The 27,276-nt window shown below is 32.9% G+C and overlaps 1 protein-coding gene across 5 annotated transcripts in view; it reads left to right on the forward strand.

The window, feature by feature from the left end:
• gol (ring finger protein goliath) overlaps positions 1–26,490 on the forward strand; it is a 37,778-nt gene extending 11,288 nt beyond the window's left edge. For 4 of the 5 annotated variants that reach the window (XM_073955047.1, XM_073955048.1, XM_073955045.1 and 1 more), the window contains 7 exons: positions 15,621–16,511; positions 16,593–16,725; positions 20,202–20,319; positions 20,382–20,533; positions 20,605–20,701; positions 23,503–23,859; positions 23,923–26,490. In XM_073955047.1, the coding sequence (XP_073811148.1) occupies positions 15,959–16,511; positions 16,593–16,725; positions 20,202–20,319; positions 20,382–20,533; positions 20,605–20,701; positions 23,503–23,859; positions 23,923–24,309 (1,797 nt within the window). In that variant the 5' untranslated portion in view covers positions 15,621–15,958 and the 3' untranslated portion in view covers positions 24,310–26,490. Of the gene's footprint in view, positions 1–15,149; positions 15,255–15,620; positions 16,512–16,592; positions 16,726–20,201; positions 20,320–20,381; positions 20,534–20,604; positions 20,702–23,502; positions 23,860–23,922 lie in introns of those variants that run through there. The other variant, XM_073955049.1, reaches the window with a different exon arrangement.
• The last annotated feature ends 786 nt before the right edge of the window (positions 26,491–27,276 follow it).

Raw genomic sequence — 27,276 nt, forward strand, 5'->3', positions numbered from 1 at the left:
TAATGCGCCCAAAATATCTGACTCCATAAGAGTGGGAATGAAATACTTCATGTAAATCAAAGCAACAGCCACATGAATAAAATGCAATGTTTTCGTTGGGGTAAATGTGAACGAAGTGTGATGTGATGGAAACAACTCCACCATCGCCAACAATAATAAATTTTGAAACATGTATGTAGATACATAGTTTATGATATAAACCGTTTTCCGGTAGCGGAAGTTCTAAAACAAAACTTAATTTACCTTTTGACCATATGTGTCGGTTTGCTCTGTCATAACGCAAGTTGAGTTGACAGTAGAATGAAAACAACGTCAATAATTCAAAAATATGTATTTGCATTCAGACATCCAGTTATTTCAAAATGGGTTGCTAATACATACCCACATACATATGTATGTATGTTTTTGTGACGTACAACAAATTAAAAATCGTAAGAAACAACGAAATACAAACGAATAATTATTAGGTGTAATCAGGAAATTTATAATCGTAGTCGGGGTAAACACAGAGTAGATAAATTATCTATGTCAAATAAAATTATCGATTAGCGGATAACTGAAAGCGGATGTTGAGTTCGTTTAAGCGATCGAAGATTGCCACAGTACCATTAAGGTTTCTCCTAATTTAAATAGGCATTGTGTCCCGGCTTTTTTTCCTATTACATTTCAAATCGTCCTAAGGTGGTCGTTTATGCCGGCATCATGGCCCGGTCCATTTTTTAATCACAAAGCCAATGCCTCCATAAACACAGACACATTAAATACTGCAAATCTTTTCCGCATTATCGCATGAAACAATGCCCAGAACAGGCTGCCGACAGTATACAAATCAAATTTGAATATGCAAATTTAGCCGCTTAATCACGTTTCTAGACACGCACTGAGTAATAAAAAAGCACAGGCCGAGCGTTAGACTAAGTCGTTTATTAAACAATATTTGTCAGCAAATTAAAACAAACGAAACAACAATATGCCCTCTAATACTCGTATCAAATGAACTGAAAATAGACTTGAGAATGAGTAACGATAAACAACACGAAATTGAAAATCATTCAATTATTGAAATGTATGAGAGGACTGACTGACTGATGGGTGTAGGTTTCATGCAACCGAACCGCTTAACAGCAAAACTTTAACTCAACCACGTTTTTTTTTTGTTATAAATAATTATTTTTAGATGATCAGTAGTTTGGCGAAACTTCCCATTGGGGTGGAATATCAATTGAGGAAAATCGTTCATTCGTTCAATTATTTGTCAGATTTATGCGTTTTTGGTATTTCTGAAAATAATGCGACAAAATAGGGGTTGGCTCTCAAACCAATTAAACTTATTGTCCTGAATTTTTACCTAGTACCTATAGCCCTCAAAACTTGATTTTCCAACTGTATAGGCGAGCTGAAAAAAATTTATACAGCCTACTGAGTCGTCTGATATTAACATCAAGGTATCTCTGACGAAATCCTACCAATAGACCACTTAAGGCAGGAACCAATAAGATCTTCATTGTTGCAATAACAATTAATAAGTGTTGTTCAGCAGAAAATAAATTCATATATTATCTGATTTTTATTGTACACTCTGACGTCTCAATCAACTACATACATACATATGTGTATTACGTACATGGTTTAACTAGATATACATTTGAATGGACAAATGTAAGTAGCTGCTCTAAACGGCAATTTACGGGAATGACTCAAGAAAAATATATGAACAATCGGAATACATAAACAATGCGATAATTCGAAATTGCCATGAAGAAAATCGGATATGCGGAAGTTTACTGTTTTTCTTGAAGACAAAATGTTTTGAACAATAACGTAGCATTGATTCAATTATAAAAGTTAATATGATTTTTTTTAACTGTGGTAAAACTATAACTTAAGAAGTCATTTTTAAATACCACTGATTTAATCACGGCGATCTCATTATTGCTGTGTATAATGTTTTTTAAAGCGCAAAAAAAAATATCAAGGGAAACACAGCCAATTGCGTATATCCAATTTCAGTCTAAATACCGCTGCATAGAAATACCTCTGTAAATCATACACAGAAAAAACAAATTCATTCAATTTATGAATAGTGTTCAAAAATTGTTTTTTTTTTGTATTTAAGAAAAGTATTCATACTTTTGCAAAAATAGTATTGTTTACATGAATACAAAAATGTGTCCATTCACTTTAAAAGAGGTGCGTTCAAATTATGGACAAAAAAAAATTATGAACGGAATTAGCAAAAAATTCATACCTTTGTTTTTTCTGTGCAGCACCACAACACCAGAATGTAACCTCAGACTATTATCACATATTTAATTAGGAATAATTAAAATTATTTAATGAAGGGTATGTATGATCTGTAGGACAAATCAATTGCTGGTTATTCCTTCCAAGACACCAACAAATAAACATATAATATCCTCTCAACATAGTGATGCAGGTCACAAAAGCGGATGTGAATTTTCGGTTATGGGTTGTTTGTGAAATGGCATCATTAAAAGCTCTTGTAATTCTTTTGTTTACCTCTTTTCTTTATGTCGACATTTCCACGTTTTCCCAACGCTTCTGTTCAATATATTAGATGCAAATGTTTTAGGGGTGTTTATTTTTAACCGAAACACGTTTGCGACACAATGAAATGAGAAAAAAGCTCGAAATACAAATGTGTACAAATCAAACTTTTAACTGTCCCAAGTTGTTAGTACGCCACTAATTTTAATAAACTGAATCAATTGCGTTATATTTATTCGAAAAAAGGTTACGAAGAAAGCCCCAGTTATCGGATAGAATAGTAACGGTTCTGTGTTATATAGCTACGAGTAATAGGACGGAACATCTATTTAAATACAATACAAATGTGAATTAAATTATGTATATAGAAGGGAATATGTGTATATGTATGTATATTAAGATGACCATCACATCACAATACATGCATGAATGTTACTTATGTAACTTATGTAGTTGCTTCTGCCAAATGACGATTGCTGCTTCATGTAGCTCTGTCTGATAAGTCAAGTTTAAGCTTTCTTGGAAAAGTTATACAAATGTATGTGTTGCAAGCTTTATCGGCTATGGCTGTCACAATTTCCATTCAGCTTCTCCTATACTTAACAGAGTTCTTATGAAACTTATGAAGTTTTTCTTTAGACTTTCTGCTAAGCAGACCATCGACAGTTGCTTTGAATTTATTTATCGTCATTGAGGATAGTTACGTCGTACCAACGGATATGACACAATTTAAATTGTGTGATTGTAATGAATAATAAATAAAGTCGCAGCAAGCATGAGAATATACTGTAATGGATTGTTGCTTGAAACCGCAAAGAGGCTTCTCAATAACAGGAACAATGTACAAATGCCTCTAGTTAACAAAACAGAATATATGTTCTTATCTGCATATGAGAAAAATATTTTGCGAGAGTTCATACGAAATCTTTTATTAAAAACTTTCAAGCTTGGATGCAAAAACTATATCGTCTGCTACCCACGAAAAGGTCGTAAGTCCACTTTTTTGAGAAATCGCGTTTTTGTTACAGAATGATAGTACAAGTCAAAACACGTCGTATGATACAAAGAAAATTCTATAATGTCGCTTGTTTCTATAGGTTTTGCAATTGTCGGAAAAGGTCGTAAGTCCACACAACGTACAAATTTGAATACGAAAAGGTCGTAGGTCCACAGGAAAATGTATATTAAAAAAATACTACATAATTCGAATTACAAATAGAATAATTCGAATTACAAATGGAATAATTCGGATTACAAATTGAATAATTCGAATAACAAATGGAATAATTCGAAATGAAATGTTACGAATTACAAATAAAATGTTTCGAATTACATCTGAAAAAGGTTAAGGTAGGCATGTAAATTTGCAAGTTGTTATTTTTGGTAATATGTAGTTAGTGGGTGTAGTACAGATTTTACTCTCTCGCTTTAAAATCGTGCAACATTCACACGTCACTTGGCCAGCGTCCAAATCGACTGCCATAGACTTATGATTTCGACATCGAGAGACTACTTCGAGGTAAATATTATGACAACAAAGCCAAGAACAAAAGTCATTTAGATTCTGTTGACAATACATAATAATTAAGTGGCTTTGGAGGACAAGAAGCAAGACATATACGCTGTTGTCGAAGTACTTACGACTAAATAAAAAACACAAAAGAGAAGAGACAATTAGTTGGTTGACGAAAAAGAAACATATTAACCTGCTTCAACAATTGTGGCCTAATATAAAATTAAGTATACATTGGTTAAATATCCGTGGTGTACTGTTGGGGAATGCAATATTTTTGGCAGATAACATATTTTCATATACACATATGAATGTATTTTTGAAATTTAAATAATGTACATTAATGCGGTGCATTGGATGTACTGAAGGTACTGTTCTGGCGAGATATGAGTACTTACTCCCTGTTAGAATATAAGATGGTCTCGACTATCTGAAACTGAAATGATTCGATCCATATGTCCAACAATGCGGCATCTACCTCGTTTCTCATTGTAAACCAAGGTACAATACGAAAGTTCAACAAAATATCGAATCGGAAAAATCAATGATTATTACGTTGTTAATGGCGCACAAGTTTGTCTGTGCAGTGTCAAAACAATAACAATTGCGCACAATAGTAGGTAGACACAAGTTGATATAGGTATGTACATTAGGGTTATGACTTTTCGACATTTTTTCTCAAAAATGATTTCCTGTAGCACGGATGAAAGAACTTTTGCCTATTAATCACTAAAATACGTCCCAATCTACATTAGGCAAGTTAACATGCGGCAAGTCTCTATTTGTAAGAGAGACACGTAAGGCGAAAGGAAGTCGAAAAAAATTGCTCGTACTGGCAATTCCATTTATAGGTATTTTTCGTATTTGACATTATTTTCATTGTTTTGAAAACAAGACTTGTCGGAACAGACAATTTTAAAAGGGAACGAGAAAAATTGGCGAAAATTGGTACTAATAAAATGTATGCTTTGGTATTTTGTAAAATCTAAGTTTTGATTTAAGGCCTGGGTACATAAGCTGCCTCGCTTGCTTCTGATAAAAGACAATCGCAAGGAAACTCGCCCAATGTAAATCGAGACTAAAGCTGAAAGCACATACAACGTTTGAGTAAAGTTTTGCGTTGGGCGTTGACAAAAAAACAAATTATTTTTTTCGGCAAATGAATTTTTCGGCATCATGCCCAATAGTGTAAAAGCGGCCAAAACGACACAAAACTATACTCAAACGTTGTATGTGTTTTCAGCTTAAAGGCCTTGGTATATAAGCTGCCTCGCCCATGGTATAAGTAAAGAGGTAGATTTAAATGAAAAAAATCTATAGAACCCTTGTTTTTCTTGAATTCCTAAAACTTCAAAATGAAAGCAACAAGTGGGTTTGTTTACAATGCATTTTTTGAGCATTTTATAAAAAACGCGAAAAATGAATGAAGAGTTAAGTTTTCTCCACATAATCGTGTTGTGAATATGATAAACTGATTGTTTCAATGCAAATCTCACCAATTTCTTCCATACAAATGGTCTAAAAACAGTTTAAAAAAATCATTGAATTCGATTGTTTTTAAAATTGTTTGGCATATTATTCAAACACCACACACACATACACAGTTTGTTTATATTGTTTTGAAGTTTTAGGCATACTCGAATGAAAAAATTTAAATTGACATAAAGCTTTGGCTAACCTTTCTTATTAAACCATGGCCTCGCCTGGTTGCCTTGATTTCCTGCTTCGTTTCTGACATAACATAAAATAAAAGAATAAAGAAGGCCGAGCCAATTTCGAACTAGGTTGCCCTATTCTTCTTTATTCTTTTATTTTTGTTATGTCTGAAATGAAGCAGGAAAGCAAATTTTGTTTATGTTGTTGGGGAAATTACAACCAAAACATTTTTTTATAATGGGCTTTGACACTTCATATTCGAACAGCTGGTGTGGTATTCTGTGCCATGATTGAAATGTAAAAAAAAGTTCACGCACAAATTGACTTAAAAAAAATTGTTTTGAAAAATTTATGAAATAAAAAAAATAAGAAAATAAAAATTTATTTCCTGTTGCCCGAATGAATAAACTTAATGCGGGGCATACACTATACTGCCAAACTGCACTGCCAAATGAACCCTTGTGTACGTGTGTGATTGAATAGTGTGTGGCATTCCTTCAATCCATATTGCAAAAAATGATGAATTTTCCTCCAGAACTCGATTTTGTGTTGAAGTTTTCCAAATTTTTAATTTCCTCGCAAATAATATTTGTTGTTTTCAAAAATTATTTGTTGGTTACTTGGAAAATAAACAAAATTCATCGGATTGAAAGGGGTTCATTTACAAAATCAAAATTATTTTGATTTCAATCCTGCCAAAACTACTCCCAAATACATTGACAAAAACTTCAAAATTTACTAATACTATTACAAATGCTGTCGTGCATGCCCATAGTGTATGCCCGGCATAAGGGCCTGTTTCACTATGTCGAAAGAAAATTAATGCGAACGAAAAACACCTAAACTTTGCTTTTCACAGTAATATTGACTTTGTTTTTGCTTCGAAACAACTACAAAATTTGAAAATCATACACGAATTAAGTGGTTTTTCTTTCGTTTCCATTTTCGTTCGACATAGTGAAACAGGCTGTAAGTCTACTAGTAACTAAAATACCGTTTATTCCATTCAAATATTAAAAAATGTAGATTTTTTGTTTTTGTTTGAAAAATTTTGATTTTGTTGTTTGTATTAAAAAAATATATCTAAAATTATATATATCCGATCTAACAAGGGTTTAGATTTTGTGGCCTCATCTAAACATGGCTAAATATTGACTTTTTAGAGCAAATCGAGACAATATCTCTGATTCGAAACATGTTTAAACCTCTGAAGCAAACATGTAGATAAGAGCATGAAGAAAATATTTGGAGAAAAATTCACCTCGAAAAACTGCATTTGTTGCACAAAATGGATAATATATCTAAAAAAGTTGTATATCGTATATTTCGCACCATTTCTCCAAAACTGTTAAATTGTTTCGCTAATTTTTCTTTGAAAGAAATATCTGATAGAATATTGTTCACAACTCTTCAGAACCTTCCACTTTTGTTAAATGCCTCTAGCACATTTTTAGGGGAAATTTGGTAAATATATGAGCAATGCATTGAAACTTCAAATATGTAAATAAACAGACTGTGTGGACATTGTTTGAAATGTGTCTTGTAGAAGGTATGACATGAAATACATCCAAAACAACTTGAAATAAGTATTTTAGAGTTTCAAAATGTTCTGAAGAATTCCTGAGCACATTTTTTTGGAAATTTTTTGCGAAGGGTTACTTGGTGCAACTCCCAATAGTTTAGCCGCCACCGACCATAATTCCAGAAATTATATAAACTTCGATATACAGTGTTGTGCATATCAAAAGCAACAAATCAAGGATTACGCATTAAAGTGGTAGGAGATGGCAATCCTGTTAGGATAACAAATGCAAATTCCTTCTAAAATGACACTACCATGCCCCAAAAAACAAATTTAAGTCATAAGTACAGCTAATTAAAACCGATAACACTTAATTTTTAATAATATTCAGTCGTTGCTTTTGTTTTGCATTCCCCATTCTCAAGGATCAGCCAATATTGTTGTTGTTACCCCATTCAACTGAAAAGTATAGAAACAACTTGTTGAAAGCTCTCTGTACATAAGAATAAACAAATGGACACAAAATATTACATTTTAAAAAAATTTTAACGGATCCAAAAATTGAATTAATGCATAATCAATCCTTGATTTGTTGCTTTTGATATGCACAGAACTGTACTTATTTTATCGATTTTGATGCGCTAGTTTTTCCTAGTTCTTCCGTTTGACGTGTAAGTTCTTCCAATTTAGTTTAGTTTCTAAGATAAAGCCCCGATAAATGGAAAAAAGTGTCGTTTTAGCCAGGTTTAGATGAGGCTATAAAATCCAAACCCGATCTAACAACCCGAAACCCAATTAGGATTTATGTAGCCTCAGTATGTACTTTCAGAAAATGCCCATTAGAAGTTGTTTGTATTTTCAGTGTTGCATATGTTATATCTGCTTGCAGTGATTTAAAAAAAAATCCATATTTCTGATAAATTCAAATTTTAAAATCACTTTGTGCGTGAGGATTTTTTACAGAATCACCTTTTAATTAAGATTTTATGTAATCTTATGTGGAAATTCATCACGCTATGATACAGGGATATGAGGTTGTAAAAAAGTTATAACCCTAATGTACATGTATATTTGTACACAGGTAGGTACATATGTAAATATAGATACAAATGTGTACATTTGAACACAATGTTTTGTATGGGTATCCCACCAATTTTGGCTTTTGGCCAAATAGGTTTTCTTTATATTTGTTGTAAAAATTAGTATTTGCTGTATTTGGTGTATGTATAGACGTCGGACGTCGAATAATGGTTGAAGCGTCACATCACCATCTACTCTACGTTAATGGTTGTTTCACAACCATGATAAAGGACAATGCGGCATAGAGGGAAAGAACAATAAGAACAAAAACACTAATTCTACTGCACAAGACACCTAGGCATTCAGGCACTCCGCCCGACAAAACAGCCGAGCGGGGGTGTTTTTGAAATAATACCGCCTTTAAATCATAATTAAATTACACAATTACAAATTAGATTAATTGGACATTGTAAAAGTGACGCACAGTGTTGCTGCAGTGGACAAAAATCGTGAGTTTAACTTTTATATATGTTTAAATTTCTTTCTTACAGTAAACACATTCAGTAGGCCTATTCTCAATCGATAAAAGTTATAGAATAGGCCTACTGTAGGCCTATTCTGTAATTTTTATCGATTAAAAAATTTTTAAAATTTCTTTTGTTTTTGTAACAACTACAAAACAAACAAATGAAATTGTTGTAAAATAAGCAATGAGTAAAGTTGTTAAAAAGTTACTGAATAGGGGGGCTGGGGACCTATTCTGTAACTTTTTAACAACTTTACTCATTGTTTATTTTACAACAATCATTTGTTTGTTTTGTTTTTGTTACAATAACAAAGGAAATTTAAACAATATCGAAAGTTGTTAAAACTTACAGAATAGGCCTACTGATACGACGAATCTGAAAGAATTTTGTCGATATGTACATCCAGAACGAAGTTATAGCTTTTTAATTATGAAAAATATTTCTCAGGTAATCTAAAGCGATAATCATACGAAAATTAGACGACCACTAATAAAATAATTATTTCTAAAAATTTTGTTGATAATATTAAAAGTTTTGGATGGGGATTTGATGGGTGGGCTATAAATATAAAATTTTAGTACAATAAGTTGACATCAACTGGACATGGGCATAGTACCGTTATCAAGAATTAAAAATTTGAATTTGATAAAAAAATATAAATTCTTAATATTTCGTAAAGTATATCTTTCGATTGCCACCTATTGCACCCTTGGCTCCTGATTTCCGTTAATTGGGCATGTCTTCCGAAGCAAAATGTGTAAAAACATTCTGTCCATCCCTGCAACCTTCTGAGATAAATCGGTTCAGATTTGGATATAGACCCCATATATATATTTTTTCCGATTTTGCTACAACTCGTTTTGTTTTGATCGAATAGCCTTCAAATTTAATACTTGTTATTTTCATAGGCCTCTGTGTAGCTACACCGATTTTTACAAAAATCTGTTCAGATTTGGATAAAGGCCCCATATATGTCTTTCCCCGATTTTGCTATAACTCGGTCAATGTTAATCGAATAGCCTTCAAATTTAATACATTATATTTTCTTAGGCCCCTGAGTAGTTTCACAGAATTTTGCAAAAAATCTGTTGAGATTTGGATATAGTCCCCATATTTTTCCTTTTTCGATTTTGCTATAATCTGTACCGATTGTTGCGAAATCAAATCCAAATCGGTAAAACTGAACAGGGTCCTCCTGACGCCTTCTATTTTTGTCCACTTTTGTATTGAAGCGACAACACTGTGTGACGCCTTTGCCTTTGTTACTTTCTTCACTCACGACAGGAAAAAACAAAAATCTGCATTGTTTGCCGCAGAATAAAATTTAAACGCGGCGAAAAACCACCCAAATATTTACATTTCCCGACAAAATAAAGAAAGGCTGGCAATACGTGATATCCGCAGACAACTTTTGAGACACACAAAACCATACATAGATAGATATGTTCAGTGATCTCAGAGAATTAATGAAGAGTTGTTATTTCTTAAGACCATCGGAGTTTATTAACACGGGCACAAACAATATCGTGTAACTCAGAGCAGGTTTCAACATTTTAAGGGACACCGATTTAGTGTTGGATAAACAAGTCTCGTATCTTAACTCCAAAATGTTGTTTTTTTTTCTCTTTTATTCGGATGTTCGATCATTTAGATTCATTTTTATGAAATACATACATGGATAAACAAGTCTCGTATCTTAACTCCAAAATGTTGTTTTTTTTCTCTTTTATTCGGATGTTCGATCATTTAGATTTCATTTTCCGTATAAAAGTGTTGACATCAGAATATATGTTTATGTAATTGAAATCGAAAGCAAAGAAAGCGATGAAGCAATCATTCAACTGATGGGGGTACAAAAGTTTTCAGCAAAATTTCAGTCAGATGTGCATTCTTTTACTTGATCTCAAAAAGACTTTTTCAGACCAAAATAAATATTCAAACACACACGTTCGCCCAATCGTGAACATCTGTAAAAATTCATAGTGGTCGGTTACAAATGTTGAAACATCTGGTCCTAAATTCTATTTTAGTTGTGAAAAAGTGTGGGGGTGAGAGACGAAATTTAAATATTACATACAGTTAGACAGCAAATGTATTGCAAAGACCAAAATTGTAAAAAATGTCATATTAATTGTTCATTTATGGCAACAAATTATGTAAAAACTATACGGTTGTGCAAATCTCATGTTATTGGTCCTCAAAACAATATTTTTGTTGGAAATATCGGAAATAAAACATAAACTAAAAACCGGAAAATTTTCTGTTTTCAATTTTCTGACCTTACGCCGAACAAATGGAAACAAAAATTACTTATCAAAGGTCAACAATATCTATATACAAAGGTAGTTTAGACTTTCATGACCTTGATGGGCAAGTACATTCTTTCTCATTTTTTCGAATTTGATGTTTTGATGCTTTTCAGCGTGTTAAATCTCTATAAGTGGGTGTGGATGGCATACCTGTAAAATTTCTAAAGCCCATTTTCCCATATATACCAAGATTCTTTAATGTAATATTTAATACTTCCGTTTTCCGTAGCAAGTGTTGTTCCTATACCTAAATTTAAAGGACTCCATACAATAGAAAATAAATTGTGGGTCTCACATAATTATATTCAGGGTTATCATGAATATTTCCCTCGGAATTTTCCGCACGGAAAATAATTTTAAAAAGTGAAATTATTTTAAAATTAATACTTTAAAAAGTTGAAAACTACTAGAATCACTTAATTATGGAATATTCTTGCCGAATCGACAAAAATATTCCCTTTATGGACATAAATATAAAAATAAAAAATTATAAAATTGGGGAAAGGTAAAAATCCCGCACGGAATTTTTATTCATGATAACCCTGATTATATCACATAATTATATTAAACTCAATGCTGATTGAAAAACTACGATCTAAATATATGTTTAACAGGACGTTCCCAGTATGTGTCATTTAACGATAATAATTGCAGAAGGCGTAATATATATATATATATATATATATATATATATATATATATATATATAGTGGTGTACCCCAAGGATCCATTTTGGTCCCACTTCTTTTTATTCCCTATAAGAATGATATTGATGGCTGCATTGTTAGCAATGAATGTCGTCCTTTTTTATATGCGGATGATATTCATTTATTTTTCAATGGTAAGAGTGTTTCTCAATTAGAGTTAAATGTAAATATTACCTTACATGCTGTTTCGCGTTGGTTGCAAACCAATAATTTGGTAGTTAATGTTTCCAAATATATTTATATTTATATGTTTCCAAATATATTTATATTTAGTGATTTAATTTCCATACTTGATAGGTCATTTGGATTTGGCGCACCTTTTGGGATTTATTATGATAGCAGATGATCATATCTATCCAATTACTAAAAATTAAGCCAATCCAATACTATTGAAAGAGGAAGTAGAGCACTGATGGACTATTTTTGCCCTATACTTTCATGAGGCTTTTAAAGCGAAAATCAGACTTTTTTACATTGGTTATATTGTTGTGACCGATTCGTCATTGTTTATTCTTAACATGGCCTCATGCATTTTATCGGTCTTCACTTGAAGTTTTTTTACTGAACTTTATCACATTCAATACAGTTAGAACATTATTATCCACAAATATCACATGGTAGGAGTTTTATTTAATAAGAAAAAACGCAAATGCATTTATTACACATTCACCGAAAAAAGGGAGAACAGGTGCAGTATTTTTTTTTACACGAAAAAAGAATTTGAACAAACCTACCTCAATTTATTATTACTTAATAAAATATTTACGGAAATGTACTCAAAATCCGGGTTTGTTGTTGGCTGAATGAATAATCGAATCAATTTTCAAGTATTTTATGCTTCACATTTGCAACGCGTCAGATTTTCACAGAGAGCCTTAAATCACAAAAACTGCGAAAAAATATCCCGAATTGACACATAAAGTTGATACCATTCAAAGTAACACAAGTCGGAGTAAAAATTAGATACGTTACCGTTTTACCATACTCAATTTTTAGGGTATGTATGCATTTCAATGTAAAAAGTTGGCTTTATTGTAATACGCTAAACATTGTACAGAACTTTTACTTACAATAGGCAATACAGGGGCTTGATTCTAGTTCTATGAAAATTTGAAATGAAAAATATTTCCTTTATAATATTTGTCATTTAATATTTATTTCCTTTATGGCATTTTTCATTTCACATGTTCACAGAAACAGAATTAAGCATCAGGTGTCCTTCAAAACTGAATGAACACATTGTTTAAGATTTGTTATTTCTGTTGAAAACATAAACGAATCAAATTATGTTTCGAAAACTGCAGTTTGGGTGTTTTCCGTTCGTTATATTTTTTTCAATCGATTTACTTTTCAGAATACGTAGTTTACTATTTGTTTTCTTTGTGGTTTCAACAGATAAGCACATAATCTATTGAAGCCATTAGAAGTCAAATTAACTATTCTGGCGACATTTTTGCATGACGTTCTATAAACGTCTATTATTAACCAATTACACTGTGCTACAGTGAAAATTTGCAGGGGTTCTGATGCATTTTATAACGTTAAATGTAGTGAAAAACAGGGAGCACGAGGAAAAGCATTTTCCTGTTTTTAATGCGTTTTTGTTACACTTAAATCACTATAACAAAACCATTTTTAGCCGATTTTTAAAAATTATGTAAAAGTCTTTTGTGGAAAAAGGAAGTTATAACCCGTTTAATTTGAAAATCCAAGAAACCCAGTTTTTCACTACATTTACCGTTATAAGATCAAAAAACCAAGTGACCCCAAGAAACCAAAGGTATTTTCGTCTTCCATGGACTCTCACAAAACTGAATATAATCATCAGAACCACTCCAAAAAAAAAAAAATTGTCAACTTTTGTATCACAGTGTTATTATCATTCAGGATTACTTGAAAAAATACATAAATATCTAATATTTTCCGTTGTTTCCCATCAAGTCACCATAAAATATCTTTAACATTTAAACTTGAATGCACCACAATTGCATTAGATTATTATTAGCGATACTCCACAACGATTTCTATAAACATTTACATGGATGGATGATAAACATGTAGTAGGTGTTTACGGTATTAAGCAGAATACATATTGGGTCCCCATTTCACTACTTTATTTCATATCGTTAGTTTTGTACGACAGATTGACATCAACAAAAGCACCAAAAACAAAGAATTAGCTTCAAAATTTCATCAATTTTAAAATGTTGAGCACGTTTTTGATAATCACGTTTTTCAACATTTGATATTTGTGCTTAAATTTATGAGAAGTTTTTTTTCTTTATTTCGTTTTGGACATCATGCGAACAGAAAGCAAAATAATTACGCAAGCGGCAAAAGAACGTGGATAATGATAAAAAAACACACAATGGCCCACGCTAATAACCATATTTAAAATAGTTTGTATACGAGCTGTTAAGCGTGTTTGATTTCATAGTCCCGCGTATTTTTCTTGATAGCATTTGTATTTGTTGAATAATTTCCTAAAAGGAGTCTTCTTATTTATTCTAGTATGGAAGCATGTTTAAAATTTTAATTAAGTCGTTTTTTAAACAAGCCGTTTTTTTTCATTTTTGTTTATTTCACAATAATAAACATATGCACACGCATACAATTGCACAGAACTTTTGAATCCTAGCATTTTGAACTGCTTTCCAAAATCTAAACAAGTCTGGTTCCAAAAAAACCTCTCCCTATAATAACATCATCTTGAACATTATTTTTTATTCATCCCTTTTCGTACCCTTGCCACCACCACCATTCGGCATTCACCAAGTCTAGTGTAATCATGCGCATTTAGAAAGCGGAAGTTTTCAAACGGGAGTGTTATATTCCTAATTAAATATTTTTGTGGGTTAGACAGACATTTACAGCAATATTTTGTAATAATTGCTACAATTTTTGACAGAAGTCTACTTTTGCTACTTCCTCTGAAACCACAGATTTATTTGACACAAACGCTTGTCGTTCCCCTTTCTCTAAGATGCGAAGCATTCTTCACAATATACAATATGATATGCGTTTGACCGGTGGTCACTATGGCCTTGTTCGCTTGCTTTACTTAGATGATAAAGAAATGATAAACAAAACGTCATATTGAATGAATGAACCACAAACCAAAACAAAGACGCATATTCTTGGCAAAAGCAAAACATTACGATTGCAAATAAACACATACATGCAACATCTACACCCCACTTCTTCATTTGGATCCGTGACTTTTTTAAGCACAATGCCCATATGTTGTGGGACATTTTTGGCTTTCGATTCGATCGCTATTCAAATAGCAATGCACACCTTGTCGAAGAGCGATAAACTGAGCAGAAAGTCCGATGAATGTGGGTGGTGTGGTGCGGCACATTGTGTTCTATGCAGTCGTTTCTTTCAGTTTGCCAAGAGGAGTTGACTTTGTTTTGCCAGAAATATTTTCAAACAAAAGAAGCGACATTTTTCGTGAGACCGTTTATCACTTGTGGTGCTATTTCGATTCAGGTGTGTTTTCTTTTTCGTCAGACAGGACAATTAAGTGGTTCTGTCTGTAAGTCGTTCGACTTCGCTTGTGGACACTCAACAATGGAATTTTATTACTAGCTTGCAAAAACAGAAAAACACAATAATAAAGTTATAAACAAATGCTTATCAATAGAAAATGATATCGAAAGTGATGGAAGAATGGGTAGACACTTTACCAAAACAAAATATTAATTGAAAAGATTAGGCAATTGGCATATAAATATATATACCGAGTACCACACTTCTTACCTACCACTAATACTATTGACGAAATGAATAGCGTTTTGATAAGAAGTCGAAGCAAAATTGAATCGCAATGAATTAAAATACTTTTTCTATTTTCAGTTTTTTTTTTTAAATACTGCCGACACTGGAAGTGGAAAGTTGAAAAAAGCCATCAACCTCATTTAACCCAAGTTTTGAAAATCTTGCCGGACAGTGACAACATGAATTAAAAAGCCGCAAAGGAATAAGATCCCATGAAAAGACCAATGATCTCCTGCAGAATCATAAGAAGGCAAAACACAATTCCAACGCTTATCATTGTATAGGAAACAACAACTGTTACATAGATATCACATTGAAATTGCAATAATTGTGAGATAAAACCCAATACACGAGCGTAAAGAGACTGAAATCAGTCTAGAAAAATCGTTAACAAAATAATACTGCTATTGCTAACGATGGATTCGCGAGAGTTTCTGCTTTTGATGGCGTGTTTATCCTTACAGGGCGATATACGCTCATCATATACATCAACAAGTCGCCAAGTGGTTTCTGCCATGTCCATAGCTAACCAGGATTTGGAACGGTATTTTCGCTCAGTAAATAGCACACAAACAATGGCTGCTGAGGAACGCATTGCCGTTGACATATACACATATGCTTTCCTTAACTATAGCTACGTAGAAAATCAGCAGACGCGCTTCATATATTTCAGTGAGGAGAAAGCCCGCTACGGCGAAGGAAAGATCTTCAATGTACACGGCAAGTTGGTGCATATTAGCGATGCTGAAGACATTCGAGATGATACTGCATGTTCCAGCAATATACTGGGTACCAATGGGCAGCCGACACCGGCCGAAGGTATTTCGTGGATAGCTTTAGTACGTCGTGGCCGTTGCACATTCGAGGAGAAAGTGAAAAATGTTTACAACAAAAAAGCGTCAGGGATCATCATTTACAATGACAAGCCTGTAATGAACTTGGAGAAAATGCAAATCAAGGATAAATCACGTGAGTAACAATATATGGTTTCTCTGAATTTCTAATTGCGCATTTTAAATGTCAACTGTATCTGGATCGTCACATTTTTAGGTAATATAACGGCTGTGATAACTTATCAAGACATTGGCCAAGATATGGCCATGAGACTGGATCAGGGACTTGATGTGACAGCTCACATAATTGAGGGCAGAAGTGGAATGAGACCCATAAACAGTCTTAACAGGTGAGTAGTATAATCCGTCAACAAGTTTCTAGATCTCCGTTTCAATATTCTGGACACTCCTCAAAACACCAATTGGTCTGTGATAGGCTGATTTAGACTGGGTAGAAATGCCAATGTAAAGTCCGCATGCAGTACAGCAGATCAGATGAAACTGCATGTTCACCACCAATTCATATTGGTTGAATGTACTATTGGGGATAATTGCAATTAAAAATACAATGCTTTACGTCACAGATCATTGAACCTGCTAAGAATATTGAATACGACGATCATCAGCAACAAACCTGACAGACAGATGTTGCAGTTCTGTGCCGGGGTTATGGTCACATACATATGAACGTATATGTATGTACATATATATGTATATGCATGTGAATACATTTTCCATATTGCTGATATGGCCGAAGAACAAATGTTGTTTACAAACAAAAAAGTAGCCGATAAGTGAATTTCGGACATCATCTATCATATCAGACGATAGAAGCACAAAAAGTTAAAAAGAACTTGGTTGGTAAAAAAACCTTTCTAGAATAAACCTAACTCTAGTTTTTGTAGAACATTGCTCTGTTCCAGAACTTGCAAGAAGCTACTAATTTTTACTACGATGACATTTTTTCCTTTATGTTATCGAAAATTAGTAAAAATTAGCGATTCTTGCAGTTCTGGAACAGTAATGGCTAAAGTCTACGTAACACAAGAAACTAAGGTTAAAACACCACAACAATTTAATAATGGAATCAAGGCATATGTATTTATAAAAGGTAGAAATGACAATTAGTCGTATTTTTATTTTTTTGTAAATTGGGTTTTCAAAATGTAATGGGGTCTACTCATGAAACTTTTAAATGTGCTCCCATGAAACCCAAGGTGTAATTTAATTCATTTGGATTTATTAAGTAATCGGAGATCCAAAACGTCTATTATTTTTCTCTATAAATTAGTTTCTGGAATTATTGATTGCCCTGAATTACTAAGGTTAATTGTATTCAAAGCACCGACAAGTTCTTTGAGATTTATTGAGTATTTTAATGTTTCAAGTCAAAGAACCAATCATGCAATTAATTAACCAAATATTTATTTATTTTATTTTTATTTATTTCAATTCATATTTGCCTAGTCTTTCGACCTTAAGCTGTATACTACATTATAATGTTTATATAACAAAATTAATATAAAATAAAGTAATAAGTAAGGAATATTTAAACTACTCAAACAAAAATAATTACTATCTGTAAAAGTAGGGGTAGTAATTATAAAAAAACGATATAAACTTATAACATTTCGACTAATAGAGATTTAAACCAATCATGCAATTAATGAACCAAATATTAGAGAATTAAGAGAATTTAACAGAATAAACATGCGACTTAACTTAGATTTTACATACTCTATTAAAAATTCAAAGAAATTTAAGATTTATATGGTCTGTTCCAGAACCTGCAAGAAGCTACTATTTTTACTACGATAACATTTTTTCCTTTATGTTATCGGAAAAAATAGTAAAAAATTGTAGATTCTTGCAGTTCTGGAACAGACCAATATTTTACTAATAATTGGTCTGTTCCAGTACTGCAAGAATCTACTAATTTTTACTATTTTTTCCGATAACATAAAGGAAAAAATGTTATCGTAGTAAGAAATAGTAGCTACTTGCAGGTTCCGGAACAGAGCAAATATAAGCTAGTCTGTAAGGATTGTAATTTCCATAGACTGAATAAAAAAATAAATAAACGTGGAATAAAAAGGACCTACTAAAGTTCTGTATATTTTATATTTACATTTTGATTCAAATTTGTCATATTTTAGAGGATTTTCAAATATATTTATTTATTTTTTTCTGATAAAATTTTAAGAACGATCCTATTATCCATTTTTTTCGACATTTTTGGTCTGTTCCAGTACTGCAAGAATCTACTAATTTTTACCATTTTTTTGATATCATTAAAGGAAAAAAATGTCGTAGTAAAACATAGTAGCTTCTTGCAGGTTCTGGAACAGGCGTTTTAATAACAATGTTGTTTTTATACATTTGTGAGTTCATGCATCTACACGGTGCGCCATAACCAACTTTAGATGACAGGTGCTTACACCTCGGAATTTTTTTGAGGATTCTGAAACTACAATGTTCATAGATGAGAAAAATCAAAAAACAAAAAAATCGCCGGAGGGATTTTCAAATAAATCGCGGTCAACCTTCACATTTTAGGGCTATTTTAGGTATTCGCGGGTTTTTATTCGTTTTGGTTCTTTTGGCTTAAAGTCAAAATTAAAAGAATTGGGGTTTTAATTTTTATTTTCTTTTTATTATTCCAATATTTCGACTGTATTCTTCAGTCATCTTCAGGGAAATACTGCAGATGACAAAAATTAACAAATGGAAATAACGTAATAATAACACAAATTTTTACATTGTTGAGAAAAGCGGCAGGTTTGTTACACCGTCGATGCTAAAGAAAATATTGTAGCAGTGAAAATCCCCTACAACGTTTTCTATACTCCCTTTTCGGTAGGACTTGTCGTTCCCAAGTAAAATAGTGAAAACCTAAAAATGTGAACTTTGACCGCGAATTATCGGGGATAAACAGTAGGTCCCATATCATTGAGCTAATATGTATCGGGGTGTACTCATTGATATGAGAGAAGTCTCCCTTGTCCCGCCTGGTATGTTTGTCCAACATTATTATATGTTTGTTTTGTTTATTGTTGAAGATTCAATCTCATTTGATTGTTTAGCTGGAGTATTCCCCCAATGGCTTAACTTCATTTACTACCCTCTATTACAGAGAGTAATGTTTTTCAAAGCGAACTGACAGTGTTGCAAAATTTTACTGATCGCTACCAATATCATGATTTCATCCCGGCGAAGGGAATTATCAATTGGCTTTTCAGCTTTTTGAAATGATGCCTTTTTTAGCGAAAAACCGAACTCTTTAAGTGTCTAGTATTCTCAAATAAATGAGAATCACACTTACTTTTCGGCTTTTCCAAAAAACATCAGAACAAAAATATTTGCAAAAAACAGGCTATAAAGATCTATCCTAAACCTAAAAAAACTAAACACTAAAAACTCCCTATTGCATTGTATAACACAAGCTATAATACCTGCTAAAACAATGCAATATGGAGTTTTTTAGTATTTATTTTAAAAGGTTCGCGCTAAATATTTATAGTCAGTTAGATTTGTTTGAACATGTGTGTTAGGCCGTTTTGGCGCTGAGCACCTCAAATATGCCATTGAATCAACATTAGAAGTTCTCATAATCAATGTTAAAAGCCAATTTTATCAGTTTTCTAGGCAGTTTTAATAAGTTATTATTTTTTATTAGATTCATGCTGTAGTCACTTTGTAATTCGAACGAATATAAATTCAAATTGTCTTTGAGAAACCGGAAAAAATATCACAATACAATCAATACTATTGGATTCGCCATCAGAACCAAATTTGGTTATTAATCTCTTATTGTTATACTTTGCAGAACGTCTGTCCTATTTGTGGCCATATCCTTCATTATTTTGATGGTCATATCATTGGTCTGGCTGATATTTTATTATATTCAGAAATTCCGATACATGCAGTCCAAAGACCAACAGTCCGTAAGTATTTAGATATTAGTATCTCGGGATTAAAATTTTGACCCCGTTCTCTCTATCCTTAGCGCCACCTTTGCTCAGTTACGAAAAAAGCCATTATGAAAATTCCCACAAAGACTGGCAAAAGTACTGACGAAAAAGATGCCGAATCAGACTGCTGTGCCATATGCATAGAGGCCTATAAGGCCTCGGATCTTATACGTGTGCTGCCATGCAAGTATGTTGCGAGATGTTGTTCTGTTTTTCAAAACCGTACACAAGTGTCTTATTATTCCTTTGTTTTTTTAGGCATGAATTCCATAAAAACTGCATTGATCCATGGCTAATTGAACATCGTACATGTCCAATGTGCAAACTGGACGTACTAAAATTCTACGGTTATGTGGTGGGTGATGAAATCCATACAAATCCCTCGCCACAACATATACCAGCTAATAATGCCGGTCAATTAGATGACGCCGAAGTGCCGGTTGTAGTTGTAGGAGTAGTACCCCGCCAATCCAGCAGCAGCCTATCGCAGTCATCATCACAGCTACATTCAACGCACCAACATCACGCTTCACATTCATCGGCATCAACATCGCTTGCATTGCCGTCATCAACAGCCCCTCCACCTCCGTTATCAACGACATCATCATCATGTTTGCCTAGTAGATTTAGTGCCACTCAAGCGAGTGTTGAGACCCAGACCACAGAATCGTTAGAACCCCACAGTAGTCATGAGTACGACCCATCCTATTATCATCACCAAGATACAAATGCGACAATATCAGAAGTCGATGAAATCGACCATAGAGCAAACTATCAAGTGAGCACAGCTAGTCGCCAAGTGACCGATGTCTGAACGGCCTCCGCAGGAACGTTGGCACTTATGTTCTCTGGGTCCATGGCAGTGTCGGAGCACACCATATGTGTTTTGTTCATGAATTGTAGTAGTCACAATTCATTACAACAACTTATTGTAAATAATTGTTCTTAATTTAAATGACTTTTTATTTTTGTAGTCTAAACGCTTAAACTGATCCCAAAAATGAATACTTAAGAGTTCTAAGACTTGACATGAAACGTTACTCATAAGTTTTTAGTTTTACGTATTTTTAGCTAACCTTATTGAAAAAAAACACATTTTTTACACACCTCCCCTACCGCCATCCAACGAAGTCCCTTTTGTAGTGCTAAGACGATATTATTTGTTTAAAAATGTGACGATAATGACAATTTGTAATCTTAGAATGACTAAAAGCTAGTCAAATAACAACAAAGCGGACCCGACCTCTAATTTTGGGAGAAAGAAACGCCTTTTCTGAACAGAAAAACAAAAACAACCTACCCTTTGTATATAAAGTCTAAACTTAAACACAATATTAGTATAAATTTAAACATTGGTTAACAATTTTTCTATAACGCATAGTATTATACACAGGCAAGAAATTATAACGAAAAAAAAACAAAGTCAAAACTAAATGAAACCCCCTAAATTAAATGTCGATATTAAATGTTTAAAAAACGAAATTAAAAAGACTTGGTTTTATTTTTTACATGTAATTGAAATTATTACAAAGAAGTAACTGGAAATATACAAAACCAGCAAACCATTATTAGGTCGCTAGTTGTTTTCCCGCCTGTAGAGATAGTCACCACCTAAATTTATATGAAACGAGGCTGTGAAATCTTCACTGACTGTTTCCCTAATAATTCGGATGCTTCGTAGCCTCAAATTGCTTCGCACTCATGGAAATAGCAACATTTACAGCAGTACGCTCTGCATCAAAACAATCAAAAGTCCTATGACATGTTAATACCCCACTTCTGGTAGAATCTGATAGGACCATGCATCCGCCCAGCTGATAATTAGAATTCGTTTTGATTGAATTGATTCAATTAATGTCTGTGTAAAAATTACTCAGTGCCAAATTTGAATCTAGTAGAACATAATTCAACATAATTGAACAAAATTGATAGTCTTGGTCGGTCACCCTTTTATTAATGTCAACTTTGACTACCTTATGAATGAATACCTCATTTAAAAAGCTAATCTAATATCTGTCTGTGTTTTTATTTAAAGCACAATTTGATCACAAACGTATTACATCTTCTCGCATTACTGAATGAAATATTTGCCTATATACATATATTTTGTAACAACATTGGTTCGTTAAACACATATTAAGAACACACAGAAGTGGTTGATCGGTTGGATTAATTTTTTTGGATTGGCTAGGAATTTGAATAATTTATTTATTTCCCATTTTCGACTATTATTTTAATTCATTTATAAAGGAAACAATTGTAAAAATACTCTTGCAGGTTCTGGAAGAAATAATTATTTAATGATTTAAACGACAGTTCTTAATTGTAAGTGATTTTGAAATTTCTTATTAAACGTACTTTTTATTGTTTGTTTACTTGAGATAACTGAGTAAATGTTACTGGAAAATTACAACGACAAACCTAATACCTCTCTCAACATCTACAAATTAATTTAATTTGTTTTTTTTTTTTCGTAATAAATCTTTTATTCCATAGTTTATATGCCTGTTCCAGAACATTCAAGAATCTAAATTTTTTTTACTACGATAACATTTCTTCCTTTATTATTAGTAGATTCTTGCAGTTCTGGAACAGACCATATGATAAGAAGATATAGACGAAGGAATGTTCAATGTTTACACGGTCAAGTATCTCAAATCGGAACGACAGGATTTCTTTCCATATTTTTTATCTAAGTATGTAGTTTCCGCCAAAATCTAACCATTTTTAAACGTTTTATTTATTTCCTCGAAAATTATACTTAGTACATTCTCTATTAATTAAATTGTTCGAGTTTGTCAGAAAATCATTATTATTTGAATAAAATATTTGTATGCCGTTAATTCCGAATTATAGTTTCCGGCAGTCACTGGAAGAACTAGTATCCTATAAAAATATCAAAGACGGCATTTTGTGACTGAATGTTATTCATACATTTTACAGTGGTTACAGTGGTGGAAGTCGACAATTTGTTCTTACACAAATGCAATTTACGTTTTGGAAGTCAGCCAATAAGTATTTCCGACGAATTTTTCGAATTATTTTTTAGAATGCTTTTCTGATCCTTGCTTCTATTAGTTGAAACAATATGGATAACATTTGTTGAATTTTTTGTTATGAATTAACAAAAACCATATCATTTGCACATTTCTTTAGTTTTTGGGGAGTGAAGAGAGCATTTTGGAATACGAACCGGATGCAGTAGTGAATAACAACACAAGCCTTAGTGGTCCCAACAGCACTAATCAAAGACAGACTGGAGCACTGGCAGATTTAATAAGAAGTCGTGACTTTGTTATAGATTTTCCCAGAATATTTGTTTTGGAAGGTGGCAGTAGCACAGGGCGCAGAGATTCGTTGCTAAACCAAGATCTTCCTGAAAGATCACAGTCCTCTATTGGATTCCCTCAAGCCAAAGATTGGATGTATTCCATGGCCAATAAGTTGGAAGAGCAACACGGTATAGGTATAAGAAGGGCACGAAAATCTAGCCATCGAACAGAAATGCAAGAGGTAAATAATTTGATGTATAGTGAAAAAGGTGTTTTAATATAAATGTCCTTCATATCATTGTAGAATTTACTGATGGTGCGCTGCGACTCTGTGAGAACTCGACGTTCTCGCTCTGCCGAAGGACGTTATTTCTTGCAACCACATGATAACGATAAAGTTACGGATACTGAAGGTGCCTTTGGCGGCTGCGATATACCCTCCCAGAATATAAGTCGACGCAACAGCATTAATTCAACTATCATAGCCCAGCCTACGCCAACATTGAAATCTGATCTACTAAACAGTCGTATCAAGTCGAGAGTGTCTCGACGAGAAAACATCAACACTGCAATCAACGACGAGTCTGGTCCATCTTTCACACTTACAGGAGTTGAACCGGAAACTACGCCCATCGTTAATATTAGAATACAATTAAATGATGACGAAATTAGCAAAACTGAAATACAGTGAATAAAAAATTGGCGATTTGCATCACTGCACATACAAGTGCTAGTCCGAAAAACTCAACACACATCCTTTTTACTACAACCATTCAATTGTTCGAACTTTTGCCATGGTTTTAAATACAATCATAAATCAATGCCAGATTTGTATCAGAATTTTTATAATGACATTGCAAGAGGTCGTTTGTTTTTTTATTTACATACATACATATCGTCACTTGAAATGCCCAAAGACGTAACCCTCAACGTAGCCCTTTTAGGGTTGCGTCTTTGGGCATTTCAGGTGACGATATGTATTTTTATATATTGAGTTTGTCATTCCGATTGTACATTATTCTACCGAAATGACTGAAATTTGATATTTAGCCTTCTTTGTGGTTACAAAACTTTACAGCCAGAAATTTCACAATAGGTCCGTCCACGTTTTGATATAGCCCCCCATAGAATAGTATCCACCACAATTGGGTAAAATTCGGTAATAGCTTTTATTGGGGATATACAAAATTCTTGCAGGGATTTGTCCGTCAAGGTTTTGATGTAGCCCCCCATAGAATGCACATCAATTTGCTATTTTGTATTCGACATGGGTATAAAATATGCCTACAGAGAATTGTTGCACGTTGCACATTTTAATATAGCCCCCATAGAAGAGGGGGTGGTATATACATGTATTCTTGACCAGCATGCAATTCTAAGTCGGCTAAATTATGTCCGTCTGTCTGTTTTGAAATCTTGATAGAATTCAAAATATCTAAGAGAATTGAATGCAGTTTTATGCAGTCATTTTGTAGTAGTCCTAAGATGTTTGGTATTGATAATTGGGTCCAAATTTTGCTACTGTCCCCCAAATATAACAGTACCATCGGGTGGTATTTGTATTTTTTAAAGTTCTAACCACATATATTAATTGAATTAGCTGTAATTTCACATATAATATTCCAAGTGGAAAACCATAAATCTCCATGAAAAATTGCTGACATAGGTCCAAATTTATCTCGGCTACCCACGATTTTAGCCACGATAACTATATTTTCGACGATAACTAAACTTTTCGACCAAAATACCCTCTAATTTCAAAAAAAAAAAACTTATCCACGAATATTGTACATATGTCAACATTTTATATAACTCCCATATACCGGTTCTCCCGAATGAAATTGCTGTAACTTGGCATTGGAAGGTACAACGATACCGCTTTATATGAAGTCTTCTCAAGGATTTGCCTTCTGTAGTGACTGTAACATGGTATTTCTGATACCTAATGAGTAGTTCCGATTCTTAGAATACGTTTTATACAGTTATCAAATGCTTTTTATGGGTAGTTTCAAACCTTTAATATTTTAAAAGATAAATTTTTAACAATAATATATATGTATATATTAAAAAATGGTGTAAAAAATGTATAGTAATTCATAAAATGAGAACGGCTAGGCCGATTTCTGTAAAATTTTTTGTCAGTTATTCGTATTTTCAAGGAGAAGGTCTTTACGGAAGAAAATTTTGGAAAATCTCTCTGGAAAAGTCGGAAAATTGGAAAAATCGAAAATTGAGTTTTTGTATGAAATTTCATTCCTTAATAGCGAGACGAAGTTCGCCGGGTCCGCTAGTATTATTATAACTATGTGATTTTGTTTAAGTAGTAAGCGATCCCTTTTATTTATATTTTATATAAATCATGTTGTATTAATCGAATTGTAGTTTAGAGCCCTTATGTCGTAAGACTGGGCATTATTGTTAAATAAAATAAATAAATAATGGATAGACGACCTTCACGTAGAAAATAATCAATATAGCTTCCTATAAACCGAATATGAAGGTACCTCCAGACTTTACGTATTTTGAAGGTAACACGGTATGTCGGATTTTGAATAGGTAGAAAACATTGATGACTTTTTGGTAGTAAACAACGTTTAGAATAAAGTGATATTCTTCAGTTAGCATATTCCTTGACGTTTCGGAAGAGCTTAGTACTTTCTTAAACGAAAGGAAACTAATTGTTCCATTTTACTTCAATGTGGAGGATATAAAAACTTCGGCCCGGCTGAACTTAACGCAGTTCTTTCTAACTTGTTTCTTTTACGAACAATTGAATGGTTGTAGTAAAACGGTGCGCGTTGAGGTTCCCGGTCTGACACTTGCATGTGCAAATGCAGGGCAAAAATAAAACAAAACCAAAAAAAAAAAAAAATATAAATATGTACTTTAAACTGGGGTTAATACGGAAAAAATACCAGGCCAGCACCATGTGGAGAACGTTGTCCTGAAACTAAAACCCAGTTTCTTTTATCATTTTGCTGAAAAAGCTCGCGCGCCAAAAACGATTAATAAAGGCTTTTTGATATTTTTTCTTCTTACAAAATTTAAATATTTGGCACTCAAGATTAAACTAAAAACAAATTATTATAAAGGAATATGTCTTTATACAATAATAAGAGAAAGATATGCAACAAAACTTGAATGCATTCGCTGCGGGAAGGATAAAGTTGAATTGTTTCCACATGGCTGTGCGGTGGCATTTTCTAAATTCGTAAAACTTATTATAACCTTTATGTACAATGATAAATGACATTGGCGTTAATGAGCTTTTCACTCTGGTTCCAATTACAGTTGCTTATTTTTGCATATGTATATACAACGTAGTGTACGAATATACGGAGCTTATTTAAACAGTACAATATTATGAAATAAATAATCAATAAATATCTAAAGTAATATTATAGCTCGGTCTGGTTATTAGATATTTAGGTACTAAACATTACTGAATGTTGTATGTTAAAACCAAATATGGATATATGTATTTTTAATAGTTGCCGTTCTAGAAATTTTAATTTTAATACTTGTGACGATGTGTAGGTATCACTTGCGTTCAAAACAATAGGAGTGTCTATATCAACTATAAAAATGGTGAAATAAACATGGTTTCTACACATTTTGAATTTGTGATAATCACAGCTGTAAATTGATTAACAAAAAT

This window comes from Musca autumnalis, unplaced genomic scaffold, assembly GCF_047663935.1.
Source record: "Musca autumnalis isolate F117 unplaced genomic scaffold, ASM4766393v1 scaffold_5, whole genome shotgun sequence".
In the NCBI taxonomy this organism is placed as follows: Eukaryota; Metazoa; Arthropoda; class Insecta; order Diptera; family Muscidae; genus Musca; species Musca autumnalis.